This window comes from Drosophila bipectinata, chromosome 3R, assembly GCF_030179905.1.
Source record: "Drosophila bipectinata strain 14024-0381.07 chromosome 3R, DbipHiC1v2, whole genome shotgun sequence".
Taxonomy (NCBI): Eukaryota; Metazoa; Arthropoda; class Insecta; order Diptera; family Drosophilidae; genus Drosophila; species Drosophila bipectinata.
In genome coordinates, this window is record NC_091739.1 from 18733420 (window position 1) to 18748678 (window position 15259).

At 39.9% G+C, this 15259-nt stretch overlaps 3 protein-coding genes and 1 long non-coding RNA gene across 7 annotated transcripts in view; 3 read left to right on the top strand and 1 right to left on the bottom strand.

Moving 5' to 3' along the window:
- The first annotated feature begins 147 nt into the window (after nucleotides 1-147).
- Nucleotides 148-1792, top strand: Ravus (ravus). The gene is made up of 2 exons (XM_017249275.3): nucleotides 148-296; nucleotides 356-1792. The coding sequence occupies exons 1-2, from the start codon at nucleotides 265-267 to the stop codon at nucleotides 1473-1475; spliced, it is 1152 nt and encodes a 383-aa protein (XP_017104764.2). The 5' UTR covers nucleotides 148-264; the 3' UTR covers nucleotides 1476-1792.
- Nucleotides 1793-2086: 294 nt separating this feature from the next.
- LOC108130692 (uncharacterized) lies at nucleotides 2087-3848 on the bottom strand. Its single transcript, XM_017249276.2, has 3 exons — nucleotides 3765-3848; nucleotides 2514-2679; nucleotides 2087-2280 (listed from the first exon to the last, which is right to left on the bottom strand). The coding sequence occupies exons 2-3, from the start codon at nucleotides 2640-2642 to the stop codon at nucleotides 2197-2199; spliced, it is 213 nt and encodes a 70-aa protein (XP_017104765.2). The 5' UTR covers nucleotides 2643-2679; nucleotides 3765-3848; the 3' UTR covers nucleotides 2087-2196.
- Nucleotides 2367-2651, top strand: LOC138926802 (uncharacterized). The gene is made up of 2 exons (XR_011443470.1): nucleotides 2367-2407; nucleotides 2482-2651. It is a non-coding gene; the product is annotated as an uncharacterized lncRNA (long non-coding RNA).
- Nucleotides 3849-4858: 1010 nt separating the features above from the next.
- Ace (Acetylcholine esterase) overlaps nucleotides 4859-15259 on the top strand; it is a 36255-nt gene continuing 25854 nt past the window's right edge. The window contains exons 1-2 of one of the 4 annotated variants that reach the window (XM_070280994.1): nucleotides 4859-4920; nucleotides 6129-6243. The gene's annotated coding sequence lies outside the window, so the exon portion shown is untranslated. Of the gene's footprint in view, nucleotides 4921-5762; nucleotides 6244-15259 lie in introns of those variants that run through there. The other 3 variants (XM_070280993.1, XM_070280995.1, XR_011443079.1) reach the window with 3 other exon arrangements.

The window sequence follows — 15259 nt, forward strand, 5'->3', positions numbered from 1 at the left end:
TGAAAACAAAAGAAAAATGTTTCATGAAAACATTAAAGGAAATTGTTTAATTTCTGATTTAAGAACATATATCTGATCCAAATATATATAAATAGTTATAATTTAGTTGATTTACAATTTATGTTGCTTGTTTTTTATTTTATCAAGGATAATATTTAAGTTCAACGAATAGTGTTTAGGTTCAGTGTCCAGGGTATTTTCTGCACACCACAGAACGGTCATACTGAACTACATTTGTTTATATTCTGCTAATTGGTTTCCCAAATGGCAAATCTCCAGTTAACTCAGGAAAAACTGTAAGTATTAATGTTCTTCAGGCCACTCGCCACACCCCATTCACGTTAATTTCACAAAGTGATGCCCTCCGATCGGAGTATCGGCCACGCCGACCGTGCGCTCTGCTGAAATATCCGCGGCCCAAGACGAAACCGGAGTACCAGGCGATATATCCGTGGCTGCTGCCCGACGAAACTGATCCGCACTTTGTCTTCTGCGCTGTGTGTGAATGCCGGCTAAGCTGCAAGCGATCTGATCTCGGAAAACACGAGGGCAGCATCAAACATACGGAAAATGCACAGCGAAAATCCTTGGCTCCCAAACAAGAGCCAGGAGCTGATGGAAGTGGCGTTATGAAATGGGAGTACAACGACGAGGAGGAGTGCCAGCTTGCCTATGGTTCCAGAGCTAATCATCAGGATGAGGAGGAGGATGAAGGCGACCAGGAACTCGACTCGGATGGAGACTGTGATGAGGGTGACGAGGAAGAGGGCGAACCAGACGGGGTTTCAGAGCCCCAAAATGATTTTGAGGCAGAGCCTTTGTCCAAGCAGCAGCGACGCATCTCTGAAACAGATTCGCAGCAATCAGGATTGCTGGATTACTTACCACTTCAGGTAACCATTAATGAATTGCCGGCTGGAGCCGGAACAATATCAGGACCTTCGTTTCCCACTTCTACATCCAACTCCACTCCCCAACCGCCCCCTTGCCGCATTACCATTAAAAAGGTGGCAGGGCCGTTGGCTAACATGGCTACTCCCACTACGCCGCCCAATTCTGGGCTTCCGCAGGAGATTAGTACAAAAGCTACCATCACACCAATAACTGGAAGCTGTTACACTTCTTCCCCTCGGGCTGCGCCCGCCTATGCCCCTCGCCAGCTGCACTGCTACCAACCGTCGCCAATCTCTTCTCAGTCTGCTCCGGAGCGTCCACCCCGCGATTCCGTGGAACTTTTCTTTGACAGCATTTGCGCCACCGTCAAGAGCCTGCCACCAAAACTGGCTACCGAGGGTAAAATTCGTGTGATGCAGCTTATTGGCGAGCTCGAACTGAGAGCTATGGGCGAACAGGAGTCATCTTCCCAGGTGCCCGGGCAACCCACCCACGATCTCGCCGGAAACTCTGCCGGATCACCTCCTGAAGCTTCCGGCAGCGGTCAACAGAATGCCACAGTGGCTTCCACCACCAAATAAATTACAAGCCACGCTCAAATTGACAAATTAGATCTTCTAGGGCTTTCATTTTTTCACATTTGTTAATTGATTTCCTTTAATAAAGTTATTTATTAGTTGTTATAGTTATTCAATTTGGGTTTCTTATTAACTTTTCAAAAGGAAAACAACTTTCGTACCTCAATATGTGTAAGATCTCTTGATGAAAATATTTTTCCAATTTTGTGATTTGAGAAATAAAGCCAAAAAGTGTATTAAAAATTACAAAACAATGTAAAAACGTTTTGGAGCTTGAAAGTGAAAGAATAAATGGATTTTGGAACAGTTCGAAAATTAAATATATTGCCCTTTCATTGGAAATTTATCAGATTTAAGATAGTCATTTTATTTTAGTTTAATAAGACTTTTTTATGAATGATCTCAACTACATACATACATATCTAGCAAATATCTATAATATTGAATTTTTCATGGTATGTCTGCCAACTGGAGCCCTTTTCCTCATTAAGATATCATCGAGATACCGTAGCACGAGTTTCTGAAACTAAACATTGTTTCATGATGTCATTTTACTCGCTGACGATCAGTCAACGTCTCGTATACACGATATTACAAATTGTTCAGATAGTGTGTTTGTTTTATAAATATTAGTTAGGTAAGCTTTATTGTAAAAAAATTATCGAAAACATGAGCTATATCAGTAAGGCACTTAGAGTTGAGATTGGCAGGGGATTTTCCACATTTAGAACGCCTGTCTGCCCTCCAGCATAGCCTTTCCACAGTAGAACGGAAACTGCACGCCTTGCAGCAAAATGTCCGCTATGCCCTGGAAATAGTATATCGAATCAGTTAGTTGGTTTTTGGGGAAGGGTGTGGGTGGGTAAAGACCCATTGCCAGATATCAGTGTTGTTCATAAGCTCCAGTTGTGCGGCTCTGATAAGTTAAAGTCCCCGTAATGACTAATTGCTTAGAAATCTACATGACTCGATAAGCAAACTCAAAGCATTTTCACTTCAACCACGCCAGTTCCCCACTTTACTCCTGGAAATAATACTTACTGTGAGGGCTGGAATGCAGGAAGCGAATGCATAGACCCAGATGTAGAAGAACGCACAGAAGAATGCCACAAAGAAGGAGACGAACCAGAAGACCAGCAGCCAGAAGATGAACCACAGTGGATTGGGCATCGTGATGTGTGGGGTTGTTTGTTCAGAATGATTCAAGCTGGCGATAAGATAGTGAAAGGAATCTTTTTAGTGGGTGGGAAACAAAAATCATAAACGCTTATCAGCCGCCCGTCTATATAAAGCGAAGTCTGTTAAATGTTAAGTCCCTGCTTAAAATTCTGGAAAAATAATACCTCTTATCGTGCAATATCTTTTAAACACAAATCGTATAAAATAGGTCATCGCTGTTGCCGTTTCCGATTATAGATGACTTATGGGGTAATATAGGTTGTAAATGTTGGAAGTATGAATTGTATATAGTCATTCATAAAAGTCTAGCCTAGTCTAAAGAGATAAAAATTCTTTGGACTTATGAGGGAAACATTTTTAAATTCTGTAATTGGAATTCGTCTTCCATTTTTAATAGTCTAATAAAAAATTTATGAAAAAATGTTAAAAAAACCTATTTATACGTATGTATTTATGCATATGAATAAAAGAAAAAATAGATGAATGTGTAGTCATAGAAATAATATTTAAATATTCCGGTTTTCCACTCCTCAAAAACTGCACTTGCATGGCTTTCTTCTGCATTTAGATTTCACTTTGGAGTTCGTGACAAAAATGCGAACAACCATATTGGTTGGGGTTCCAAACTGAATTTAGTGGCACTGACGTCAAAACTGATTGTGCCCAAAAAAAGTCAGCGGGATTGTCGCTGGGGGGGGACTCTGAGGCCGAGACCTCGACCGCAGCGATTTCGTTCAGAATTCCATGTTTGACACTGATTAAAGATCGCAAAACAAATCGCAATGTCGTCATTATGCAAATCGCATTACTATCCAGTATGTACTTGGGGTGTGTCTTCTTAAGTCATCTCTGGCTAGCAGCGGGTCATAAAAGTAATTGCGAATCACTAACGAACCGGTTGGCACAATTAACATGATTCTCGGAGAAATTCGCATTCTTTTAATTTGCCTCAACAAATATAAAACATCTGCACTTTGCGATAATGGGTTTTGCCGAACTATGCGTAGAGACTTTATAAATACTTTGGCGCGCGCCCACGTACGATTGAAAACAGCTTAACAGCCACCAAAACACAAGGTGATATATTGGTAAAGCAAACAATAACAAACCAACCAGAAGATCGGCAGCGAAAGTCGATGTACTACGTACGAGGCTCAAAAACAGATTGAGAACCCCACAAACCGGCGCAACAAGTTGCAGTTTGTCATGCGTCGCACCACGCTCCGCCATTTGGAGTGGAGCTTCCGTTGGAAGCTTTCGCTCAAGCTCATCTGGCGAGAGTGGACTTATAAGTTTTGGAACGTGATTAGATATTAACAAAGTTTAATAAAGAAATAATTTGTTATTTAATAATATTATTTAAAGAATTTGATTATTATCCGCAATAAAATCAGAGTCTGATATGTACTATTTTTTTTATTTCTAGGCAATGTGATTTTTAATTTTTATTATAATTGATATACATAACAAGGTCTATAACCAGACATTATTAAACCCCTCTTTAAAAAATAAATGATATCGTTTAAAAATTTTAATCATAGCTTTGAAAAAGAATAAACATTACTATAAATAAAAATTAAATTCCATTTGAATTGATAGAATTCAAGAAAAACAAAATATAGAAAAATAAACAATGGTTTTAGTGTTGATGTAACACAGAATATTGAATGAAGAGTTCTTTTCGCACATTTGATTCAAACGGGTGTCCGCTTTTATAAACAAATCAATGTTTTGAAATTTTTTGAAACGGAAACATATTGCTTATAAATCTATAGAAATTTCAATAATATTTGTGTTTAATCTCCCCTCTGTAACTATAAAAAAGTTTGAAGCACAATTAAATTTTGAAATATAAGAGAAATGCCTTTTTTTACTTGTTTATGAAGATTTAAACAAAATTATTTTGATATTTAATAAAGATGTCAAAGTCAATCTGAAAAAAAGGTTCAAACTGTTATACCCAAAACACTGCGTTACTAGCAACAACTTGGACACACAGCTGAAGGCTAAAAGCTTTCTGCGGCTTATGCTCAATGTTTTCATATCAAATTTCCTACTATAATATGGAGGCTTAAGCCGAGTGCGAGTGTATATGCGAGTGTGGCTAGAAAATTTTTCATCCCGGACGCCGACGCGGCTTTTGCAGCTGTTGTTGTGCTTGGCTGCTGCAGCAACTCGGCATTTATTTCTCAGTTCTCCGCATTCCGTTGAGAGTCGTCGGGCACGTTGGTTCCGTTCTTATCTGCAAATTTTTAACATTTTATTGGCGGTATGGTAGAGCAATTCAAAAAAATTTATAAATCGGAAGATTCGACTAGTTCTCATTAGCTGAACGTAAAGGGGTCCTGTGAACAAGTGTAGCATACTTCGTGGCTCAAAACAGCTGCGGTAGCCTTTGTGCCCTATATGTATGTGGTTGTGTGTGTGTGTGTGTGTGAGACCAAGAGTAAGATTTTGACATGTGTGTGTGGGTCTGTTTGAAATTCACGCTTAAAACGTGTGCGATCGATTTTCGGGGGTTTGCCAACAAACAAAAACATATGAGGATTTTAAAACGAATACTTTGTTACAGTTAGTTAAATGTTAAATAAGTCTGTAAATAAAAACATTTACTCAGCTGAGAGCTAAACGCACTCATCAATTTTCAAATAAACAAACAAAGCGGCCACTTGAGATAATGAAATTTTGGGCCTAACCAACAACAAAATCGGCAAGTGTTCACTCTCCAAAAGCTTTTTGCCAAAAATACGGAGAGCGGAAAGCCGTACAAAATATATAGAGAGTTCCGTTGCGGCTGTATAACAGTAATACCAAAAGCTGCCAGAGAGCCCAGTAACGGAAAATGGTCAAAAGCGCCGCATACTGTGAAAGTCGTCAGAGAGAAAGCCTATCTGTGTGTGAGCGTGTGTGTGTCTTTCGAACAGTTCAAAGTACGCATTGCGATGGCATTCGGAAGAGTGTTTGTGAGAGGACTGAAACGAACAGACACAGGGCGACTAGGGCCACAACAGCGGCAACAACAATTTCGGTGTTTTTGGGAGCCTGCGGGGTTGGAGGGTGGAGGAAAACCCCCCATATTCAGGAGAAGCTCCGGCCCAGGTGGCTTGGGGCTTCAGTTTAGCTAGAGACATCGTCGTGTTTTGATCGAAGCGGATCAAAGCGGATCGAGCGGTATAATCCAGTGGTCTTCAATATAGTGCGCATAAGAAGTATTTAAAACAAGAGGAAATTGTTCATAAAAACAGTTGTTAATTAAAATAAAAGTAAAATCTAAAAATATATAAATCAGAAGACAAATCAATATTTAAATCTAAGCTCCAAAAACACACTAACACTTTTAACACTACGCCACGCACACACCCATGCATGCATATGGCATAACACAAGCAGCAAAGGATGTTCGCTAGCCAGATTTGTGTGTGAGAAAAGTGAAGTGAAAGGAATACCGAATATAACCCATACCCGATATATTTGCAGTTCAAAGGTTAAAAGAGAAATTGGAAAATTTTTAAGTAAATAACAAACATAAACAGTGACATGTAGTTAGCGACCGAGGGCAGCATTCACAGCCCATCGCACAAAGAAAAAAAAGGTGAGTTTCGATACCTCATAGCCCTCCTTCATATAAAACACCCCGTCTCCTCCTTATTGTTTTCGTTCCCGGATTCCTTGTTCGATTTTCGCATTTAACGATTTTTGATGAGCTCCGTGATCCGTAACAGAATCAAGAGAGACAGAGACACACAAAAAACCGTCAGGGAGAGAACAACAGGATACCCGGGATTGGAACGGAGTCTTACAAATTCATAATTTGTCTGTTTACATACGAGGTCCTGGTCACTGGTATTGGTGGTTTATCGAGGTGGTTGTCGGTGCCTCAATAACCGTTCGCTTGCCCCACATTTCGCCGCACAACGAAAGCGAAAAGCCTGTTGGTTTTTTTTTTTGTGGGGCACGTAGGCTCCATAGCTTCCGCTCGGTCGGCTCACGCGCACACCTGTACCCACTCTCATACACACTTATACACACCATCTTTTTGGCAACTCACATCGAGGGCAAGCACATTTAAAATTCTGATGAAAAGACACTTTTACTTTATTCCTTCACTCGATGGCCGCACGGAAAAATATAATCGACGATTTGTAGGCTACATTTTATTGAAAGGTTTCAAACCATTATTTATTATTTGAATTCTAAAGTTATGACAAATATTCCCTAAAAAATATGCTAAAATGGCAATGAAGCCTGAAACTACAATATCAAAAAATTCCTATATATTTTTCTCTCCATGTAGATTCACTGCTTTCTTCATTTCTCCCGATTATTGTGTACCCGAGTGCGTGAGTGGGCTTAATTCGCGGTGGAGTGGGTGTAAATATTTTGCTAGATTCCCTGTCGCACCACATTGTCTGTTCGCCCTGTTGCCCACATGTCGTTTAATTCAACTGTCGATTTATCACACTTAACCCATACAAACTATACACTGTACACCATACAGTGTATATGTAGTACCATATGCCGCATGGTTATCATGCAGCATCATCATCATCATCTCATGATCGTCGCGTCATCATCTGGCTGCGGCTTATTAGATAAAAACGCTGATTAGTTGCTCAGATCCATGCGATTGCGTGCCGGGCTTAGTTTAGCTCGCTTTATGTGCAGTTCGGCTCTATTCAGATACTTTTTTTTCATATTTTGTTGGGGACTATTTACATATTACTACCAACGATACCCAGATACATTTTTGTGGGATGTATCTATGAGATAGATGCTAAATGGAATCAACTAGTTTGCTGGGCTTTGATGGGGGTCTGATAGGGGATTTTTTATGTATCTGTGAACTGCATTTTTGATTGAGATTTATGTTGTTTTCATGCATTTGCATTGTAGGGTTTGATTCACTATTTCTCCAATACAAAAATATAATATTTTTATAGTTGTTATTTTTCAAAAATTCGGTTACAAATATTCTATTTTTAAGTTTTTTTCGTCGTTTTTTGTAGGTCATAAGTCTCTGCCATTTCGTAAAACACTTTTTTCATTTTTTGTAGCCATATATAAAAGTCGTGATTTACTGCCGACTTGTAAAGCTTATTTTTAGGAAAGATAGAATAACCAGAAATATACGTATTACGTACATATATTTACTGAAAAGTTGTATATTGTTTGGTGGTATAAATGTATATTTAGTTTCTCGTTTTTTTGTCGTTAATAAATAATCCGGAAATCGTCCGAGGGGTGTCTACGAGCTGGTTTATGTTTTCTGATTAATGAAAAATCAATTTAAAATAAATTGTATTTTTCCTGATTAATGTATTTTTCCTGTTTAAATGTATATAAATGATAAATAATTATTTGTCATTGCATACTGTTTAATTTTTCACAATATGTGTAAATAGAGCGTTATTAATTCCGGGAAAACAATACACGTTCCAAAAAGCAACACAAAATATTTGCCAACCAATACAAAAACACACTTAAATGCAATTAATCCAATTTGCCATTTATTTGCCTTTGGGCGTGAGGAATTAAATTTAATTGAATGCTTCTGCTGCGGACTTCCGCTTATCAGTGGCTTATCCACTATCCAACCGAGCTGGCATGCATTCAAATCCATCAATTCCCCGCACAATGCATCCAATCAAGTGAACTGCAATTGCAGTTGGATCTGCAATCTCTTCTGCCACGAGGGACAGTGTCCGACAAAAGTGACACACAGAAATTCCTGGAGCCTCGATCCAGTTAATTGAATCAGCTACAAAAAAATGATTACCTCACAAAGGCAACCATCCGGCGTGGGAACTCCGGCAGCGAGTTCACTTTGAACATTTCATATCACATAATAGACCAGAACACAAAAAAAAAATCAAGCCAAACACAATCGCCAAACAACACTCCCGTATATGTACAAAGAAAACAACCCAAAGGCGCAAAGCTTAAAGCGTGAAACACTTGAGAATTGTTTTACACTTATCCGTTTGTGTTTGGGGGTTTTTGACGTAGGATGTGGGAATTGGAAAAAAAATATTTTCCGCTCCGTGAAATAATTCGGGAAACTTTGAAAGCCAAACGGCGAGAAAAATTTCCTTCACAGTGGTCCATCGAGGGGTAAGAGCTCGTTCACCGATCATTGCTGTTCCCCCAGCTCCTTTGGTTGCCGGCGAATCGACAAGCACATAAAATTCATGTACACACGGACATGGATACTTGTATCAGGCAGCCATCACGGAACGCGAAAATATGCAAATAAAATGCCATAAAACAATGCAAACAAGCAAACAGCCGAGCATAAAAAGCCAGCAATAAAATTGAAACAAAGGGGACAGTTTTATACCCTTGGCTAATATGAATATTGAATGACTAGCACAGGCAGGAACCGAGAAAAAGTATCTTAAGGTTCTTTTTGAAAAGACAAAGTTTTTTAAGAAGAAAAATTATACAATGGATTCTTTATGAAATAGTATAAAATAATACAAGTTGGTTTTAGCTTTTCTAGATTATTATTAATGGCATATTATTACTTACACTTAAATTAAAAATCAAGCTAAGCATTTTCTTTCTTGCGCTCCTTTAACTAAAGTCTTGTGCATCTGATAGATCATTTTTTGTAATAGTCAATCAAATCATTTATCATATATACGCATTCTGAGTTGAATTTCTTGTCAAAGAATGCAGCAAATTCTTTTGTTTACAGACAAGCAAGCTCTTCAGGAGCTTTGTAAATGGGTCATTGCTCGTCCTTTGGAGCAGCATTAAAACGCAATTTTATTGCATACCCTCGGGGGCTTTGGGCCAGCCATCATTGTCTTAAGGGGCCGTCCATGACGATGGGGCGTTGGGCAGTGTGCGACGGGAGACGGGCGACGACAGCCCTAGCTCCCGGGTTGGATGAGGCCAGGACAAAGTGAAGCAAAACGAAAACGAAGTCCTGGACAAACACGCAACACAAACGGATAGCAACGGGAAACAGACGCAATCCGGGCACAGGGAATTGTTTAACATTAGTTTTATGCGATTGTTTTTATTTGTCTGTGCTTGGCTACTTTTATTAGTTTTCCTGCGGTCTTTCCAGCTACTGTGTGTGCTTTGCGATGTGTTGTTCCCTCTTGGCCATTGCCCGGCGATAATAACGCGATTTGTTGTCTGCTGCAGTCTCATTAGGTTTTATTGGTACCACAATGGTGAATCAGTTGCAACAGAATAGTACGTATAAGTACATGACACTAGTAGCATCTTATTTTTAGAAGAAAGTATGAGAAAATATTAAAAACTTTATATACAAAAGTATGTCTTTTTTGTTGCTTTAAATTTTGAAGAACAAATTACGAATTTAACTGATTTCTTAAAAACGTTCCTTTTTTTGTAAAAATAAAGAAAAATCTGTTAAAGAACCTCTTAAACCCCTTATTTTGATCCCAGGACTGAAATGCGCATCGGTGTGTGCGAATATAAGCTTCCACTTTCTGCGCCATTTTTACATGCAGATAATCACTTATGAGCACACGAACACACAGACACACACATACGATGTGCGCCCGTGACGTGTCCTGGGAATAAGCCGCTTGATGTGCGTCTCTGTGTGGGGCCTGGTGCTCTGGTGCCTTTGGGCTATACGGTTGGGCATTAAAAGTAACCCAGGGTAAAATAAAAGCAAGTGCCAAGTGTGGCGCATGTGCCACTCAAAGGCAAACAGATGCGAAGTTCTGCTGAGTCTTGGGGAATACGCGGCGTATACGCGATATTAGTGTGATTGTATTCGCATGCTTGCGAGGCTTGCCTGGCAAATCGTTGTTCGTTCGTTCAGGTTGTTGTTTTTATTATTGTCGCTCCTGCCAGCTTTGGCTTTGCTTAACATGCACAGATTAAAGTTGAATCACGTTTGCGATTTGAAAAGTACTTGTCCTACTTGTGTTCTTGTTGGTACACTTTTTTTATTATACCTATACTCTAATACAGTCCTTAAAGTCGTTATTATTTATAACCTATTAACCTCTTGGTTGAAAACATTTGCCTTTCGAGATGTACCGGTTCTATTTTTAATCACCCATTAAGATAATGAGATGTACAAAAACGTGAAACCGTAATCAAATTTTAATTGTAATTAATGATTTGACTCAATTTGCAATTAAATCTGCAAAACCAATATATTTACTCGATTTGTTAAGCTTAAGTGCATACAAGTGCATACGTATGTATGTGGTGCAAATATATTTTTTTAATCAACCTTAATTGCATAAGCCAGACTAATTGACATGCGCCGAGTCAACATAAATATTAAATAACTTTGTAATTATTGTAACAAATTAAAAATTATTGATGCGTATGCCAATTAAAATTCAATTTAATTTCCAACGCGTTTTCCACTTAATTTTCCGCTTTGTTACTGTTGTTGTCCGTCGTGATTTCTATAATTGTTGCTGTTGCCGTTGATGCTGATGTTACTTTAGTTGTTGTTATTGTGGCTGCAATTTGGTTGATGCCGCAAATTGAATAACTCAGGCAAGTGCACACGAGCGAACACTCCGCCATGATATGGCTGGCCGGTCGCCAGGCCTCAGTTCCATATCTCACGGTCCCCCATCATCGTAGACTATACCCATCATCCTGCGACCTGCACCCTCCGCCCTGCGTTCTGATTATTGTAATGAGCAGTCCAATTAAAATTCTTACGCACTCATGAATCTAATTATCGGCAGAGGCCCAGCCGTAAGGGGCTCGTAGACCCTCGACTATCATCTATTATCATCGCTTGCATCGGCATCAAAATCAGCCTCAACAACATCAATATTGATTGTTGACTGGTTTGCTTCTGTTTTTGTTCATAATGGTGCAGTGATGCATATTGCATTGTGCAGGCTGAATGGCTTGTTTAGAGTCAAAGTAGCATGTTAACCTGTCCACATGTCGTATGCGTAATGTGTGTAGAAAGCACCGGATGCTGCTGATGTTGATGATGTTCCTTCCAGTAATTAACCAGCTTGGGGCAACGATACGACCAGACGTAAACGTTGCTGTTTTCCCAGTATTGTTGCGTAGATTTTCTGGTCAGTAAAGGCTACCCGGCCTGCCCGGCTTGGAAACTTACATATATCCATGGTACATGCCGTCCTTACGACCATGACGTCAAAATGGCCGGCACATTGGCATTGTACTGTGTGGTAGATGGATGGTAAATGGTTGCCCTTTGGCACTGGTGCCCCAAAGGCAAACCGCTTTTATTTCTTGCGTCATTTCGTATGAAAGCAGCACTCACATTTGACATTTTACAGCATCACAAGTTGAAAGGAACAGAAGGGCGGCCGTCAGGGATACAACGTTGGGTATTCATAATCAGGCAGTTCAAGCCAGGAGGGTACACGAGGCGTATACTCAATATTCAGTGTTTATATTAAATTTGTATTAAAAAACGCTTGGATTTATGTAGTTATTTCTTGCCTAGTTGAAGAGAATATGCTTTCTAAACCCTTTTATTCCCACTGTGAGCTCAGCTAAAGTTCATCTGCGGATTTTATTTAAAAGGTTTTGCATTCCTTCTAGGTTAACGACTCCATATATTTCATAACCAAATACTGCCTAAGAAATACATAAATAAGAAGTGAAACTGTCATAAATTCCAGTCGAGACTTGCGGTGCACGTTTTCGGATCGTGTGCCGAGTACGTGTTCCAGGGACTCCCCTATACTCTTAGGTTACTTAATACAAAAATTTCGTCCCAAAAATCTACACGTTCTCTTGCGTGAGAGTGTGAGCGTCCGAGTTTGTTAGCCTGAATTTTTGGAGGCAGGAGCCGTCAGAAATGGCGACTCCGCTTGAGTTCAGCTCAGCAGCTGCTGTTGGCTGTTGACTTGTCATTTTCCCGATTATTGATTTTTATTTTGGCTTTAAGTGCAGCACACCCACGGGTAACCCGAGGAGTCCAAGACATCGACACCAAGGGCAGGTGCGGCCGGGACGAGTGGGGGCCGGGGGTGAGCCCCCAAAGTATGTACGTTAGTGTGGGTAAGGCAGGCACGTGTGAGCCATGAACTCGGCTAAGAGAGATTCACACATGTCCGGGGAGGCACTGAGAAAAGAATGCTATAAAAAATATATTTTTATGTTTTAATATAGAAGTTTAGAAGAAAAGTTTAGAAAGTAGTTCCTGATTTTATTTTGTTTCCATTTTTTATTGTGGTTAATTTTAAATAATACAGTCATATATTGAAGAAAAGAAAATAGATCCTTATGATGGTAAATCAATTTTTTTTCGGTGCTTCTGTGTCTGGGAATGAAAATGGAAATAAGATGGTACGGGACGGGAATTGGGGTCAGGGGCTGGGATGACGATGGCCACGACGACTGGCTGTGGTGATATCATCAAGGTCAGTCACACGGGCGCAAGCGGAGGCAAGTGGAGCGGCAACCTGAATAAGTCGCGCTAAATTGAGCGTCTCAGCGTTAACGAGCCCCGGTGACGGGCGAGAGCCACTAAAGCCAAACTCGTGCACCGGACGTAGCCGGGCGGTACTTCCCTCCCACTGGCACTAGCGCTGCCACCTACGGACTCCTACTAAATGTCCCACTACCCTCCTTTTCACTCCTCAAGGGTCACTTCAATCGCCACAGCCGCCACATGCGGCGCCATGCAATAAAAACCAAGCGCCACTGGCTCCCGGTTTTTGCGTCTCATGCTGTGCAATTTTAACGTTTAAGTGGGACCTGCGTTTAGTTTTCCCCAAAAAATATCTTGAAAAAGTCCAAATGATGGGGAAAACATGACGCTGGCTTTTAATTACCAGAAATTAAGTTTAATTTTTAAAATAATAGCTGTAGTTTTTTTTGTTTATTTTATTTTAAAAGATTAACCCATATTGCAAACGAGGGAACTGATTTCTCAACACCCATCCCCTTTTGGCCACGCCCGTGCTTTTATTTTATAGTTTGCCTGGCGCCAGACATTCGCCTAATGGCCGGCAAGGAGAAAGGCCTGTGATCGGAGTCCTGCCGCCTGGCAAATGAAAAGGTCAAATGGTCAGTCAAAACTTGATGATGATTGTGTCTCATTAAAGCATATGGCCATGTTTCTTTTCGAGAGTTTAATGATTGCGTGGCAGTTTATAGGCCGGAAGAGAATGCAAGGAAATGGCCTGGAAAATATTGAATAGGATTTTCTCATGGCGATACGCATACTCCCAGGAAGGACTCTCCACAAATGGTTGTTCAGCATTCCTAATACTCAAAAGTTCCTACTCAAGTGCCATCCACCATCTTGGCCACAATTAAAGCCAATAGTCCTTTCGGTATCCAGCCTATAATAGACACCTGTCTCTCACACCTTGATCTGTCGTTTGGTATCAATTAAGTCTACCTGCCTACCCGCCTTTACCCTCTTCAACTCGTCAATTAAACCATACACATTTTGGAATGTACACTGGAAAATGTTTCGATAAGAAATAGAAAATATGATTATTAAAATTATTAAAATAATAATTACTACAGAATTTGAATACGTTTTTATATTCAAATATTATATACATATTATAGCCCTGATAATTTTATCTCCTCTAATTAGATCCTTAAATATTTCTTCCTGTCCATAAAAAACAAAAAAAGAGGACTAAAAGAATAGTAGAAACAACATGAATGCCAAACATCAAAAACTCGTAAACAAAAATGAAAACACAAACAAAACACAGTCAACTTTCCCTCTACTTTCTTTACACCCCTATGGCTCTTGGCCCACTTCATCCATTTCCGCCCCCGTCAACCCGATTTTTGTGTGTCTCTCATCTTTGTTTTTGTTTCGTTTGCTTTTGTGTTGTTTACCCTTTGGCTTTTACCGTTCGTTTTGTCGTTGGCCATGTTTTTTAGCATTCGCCAAATTTTGAAAACAAATGCAAACGAAATAAACAAGGGAGGCGGTGATAAAGGTATTTGAAAAGGGGGTGGAGTTGATTGAGAGCCGGCGGAGGTCAAAGGGGGGTAGCCAAACCTTTTTCCCCTTTTGGCCGCTTTGACCTTTGGCCAACAAAGCTGGCTCTAAAGAGGAGGGGACAGGCCCGGCACCTCCCCAGCACCTTCCCATTGCGTCTTTCACCTGGCCATGTCCTTGTCATAGTCGTCATCAGCAACGTCCCTCCAACTCGCGCCGCGAAACTTTTGAAATTATAATTTAATTTGAATGTCATTAAAATTTTCGCGTTTGCCCACGGTCTCTGTCTAACGCACATCTACACACCAGGGTCGTTCCTATCCCGTGCCAGGATATCATATCCATGGCAGCATTCATAAGATTTCCATGGAAAATTAAAATAAACCAAGGCGAAACCAAAGCCAGAAAAACTATGAAGCGCTTCTATTTACACAACGAATATTAGTGAATTTAAAATAGGACTCTGTTTATGTTTCGCTTGAAATGTTCTCATTAAAAAAACAATATCCTAAAGTTATTTGGGAACTTAGGAAAATTTAGGAGATATTTAACTTACTTAGGATTTTTCCATTCCTGAGAAAAAAGACAGAGGTTTGGGTGAAGATGATCGACTTCTTCCAATAAGAAATACTTATTTCCTTCGGTCCAGCAACCATTTAACATTATTACTTATAATTTTGTTTATTCAGAGAAA

Coding starts and splice junctions, on each gene's coding strand:
- LOC108130692 (XM_017249276.2), bottom strand. CDS start 2,642: ATGCCCAATCCACTGTGGTTCATCTTCTGGCTGCTGGTCTTCTGGTTC. Junction 2,281..2,513: donor CCTGCATTCCAGCCCTCACA/GTAAGTATTATT, acceptor TACTATTTCCAG/GGCATAGCGGACATTTTGCT.
- Ravus (XM_017249275.3), top strand. CDS start 265: ATGGCAAATCTCCAGTTAACTCAGGAAAAACT. Junction 297..355: donor CAGTTAACTCAGGAAAAACT/GTAAGTATTAAT, acceptor AATTTCACAAAG/TGATGCCCTCCGATCGGAGT.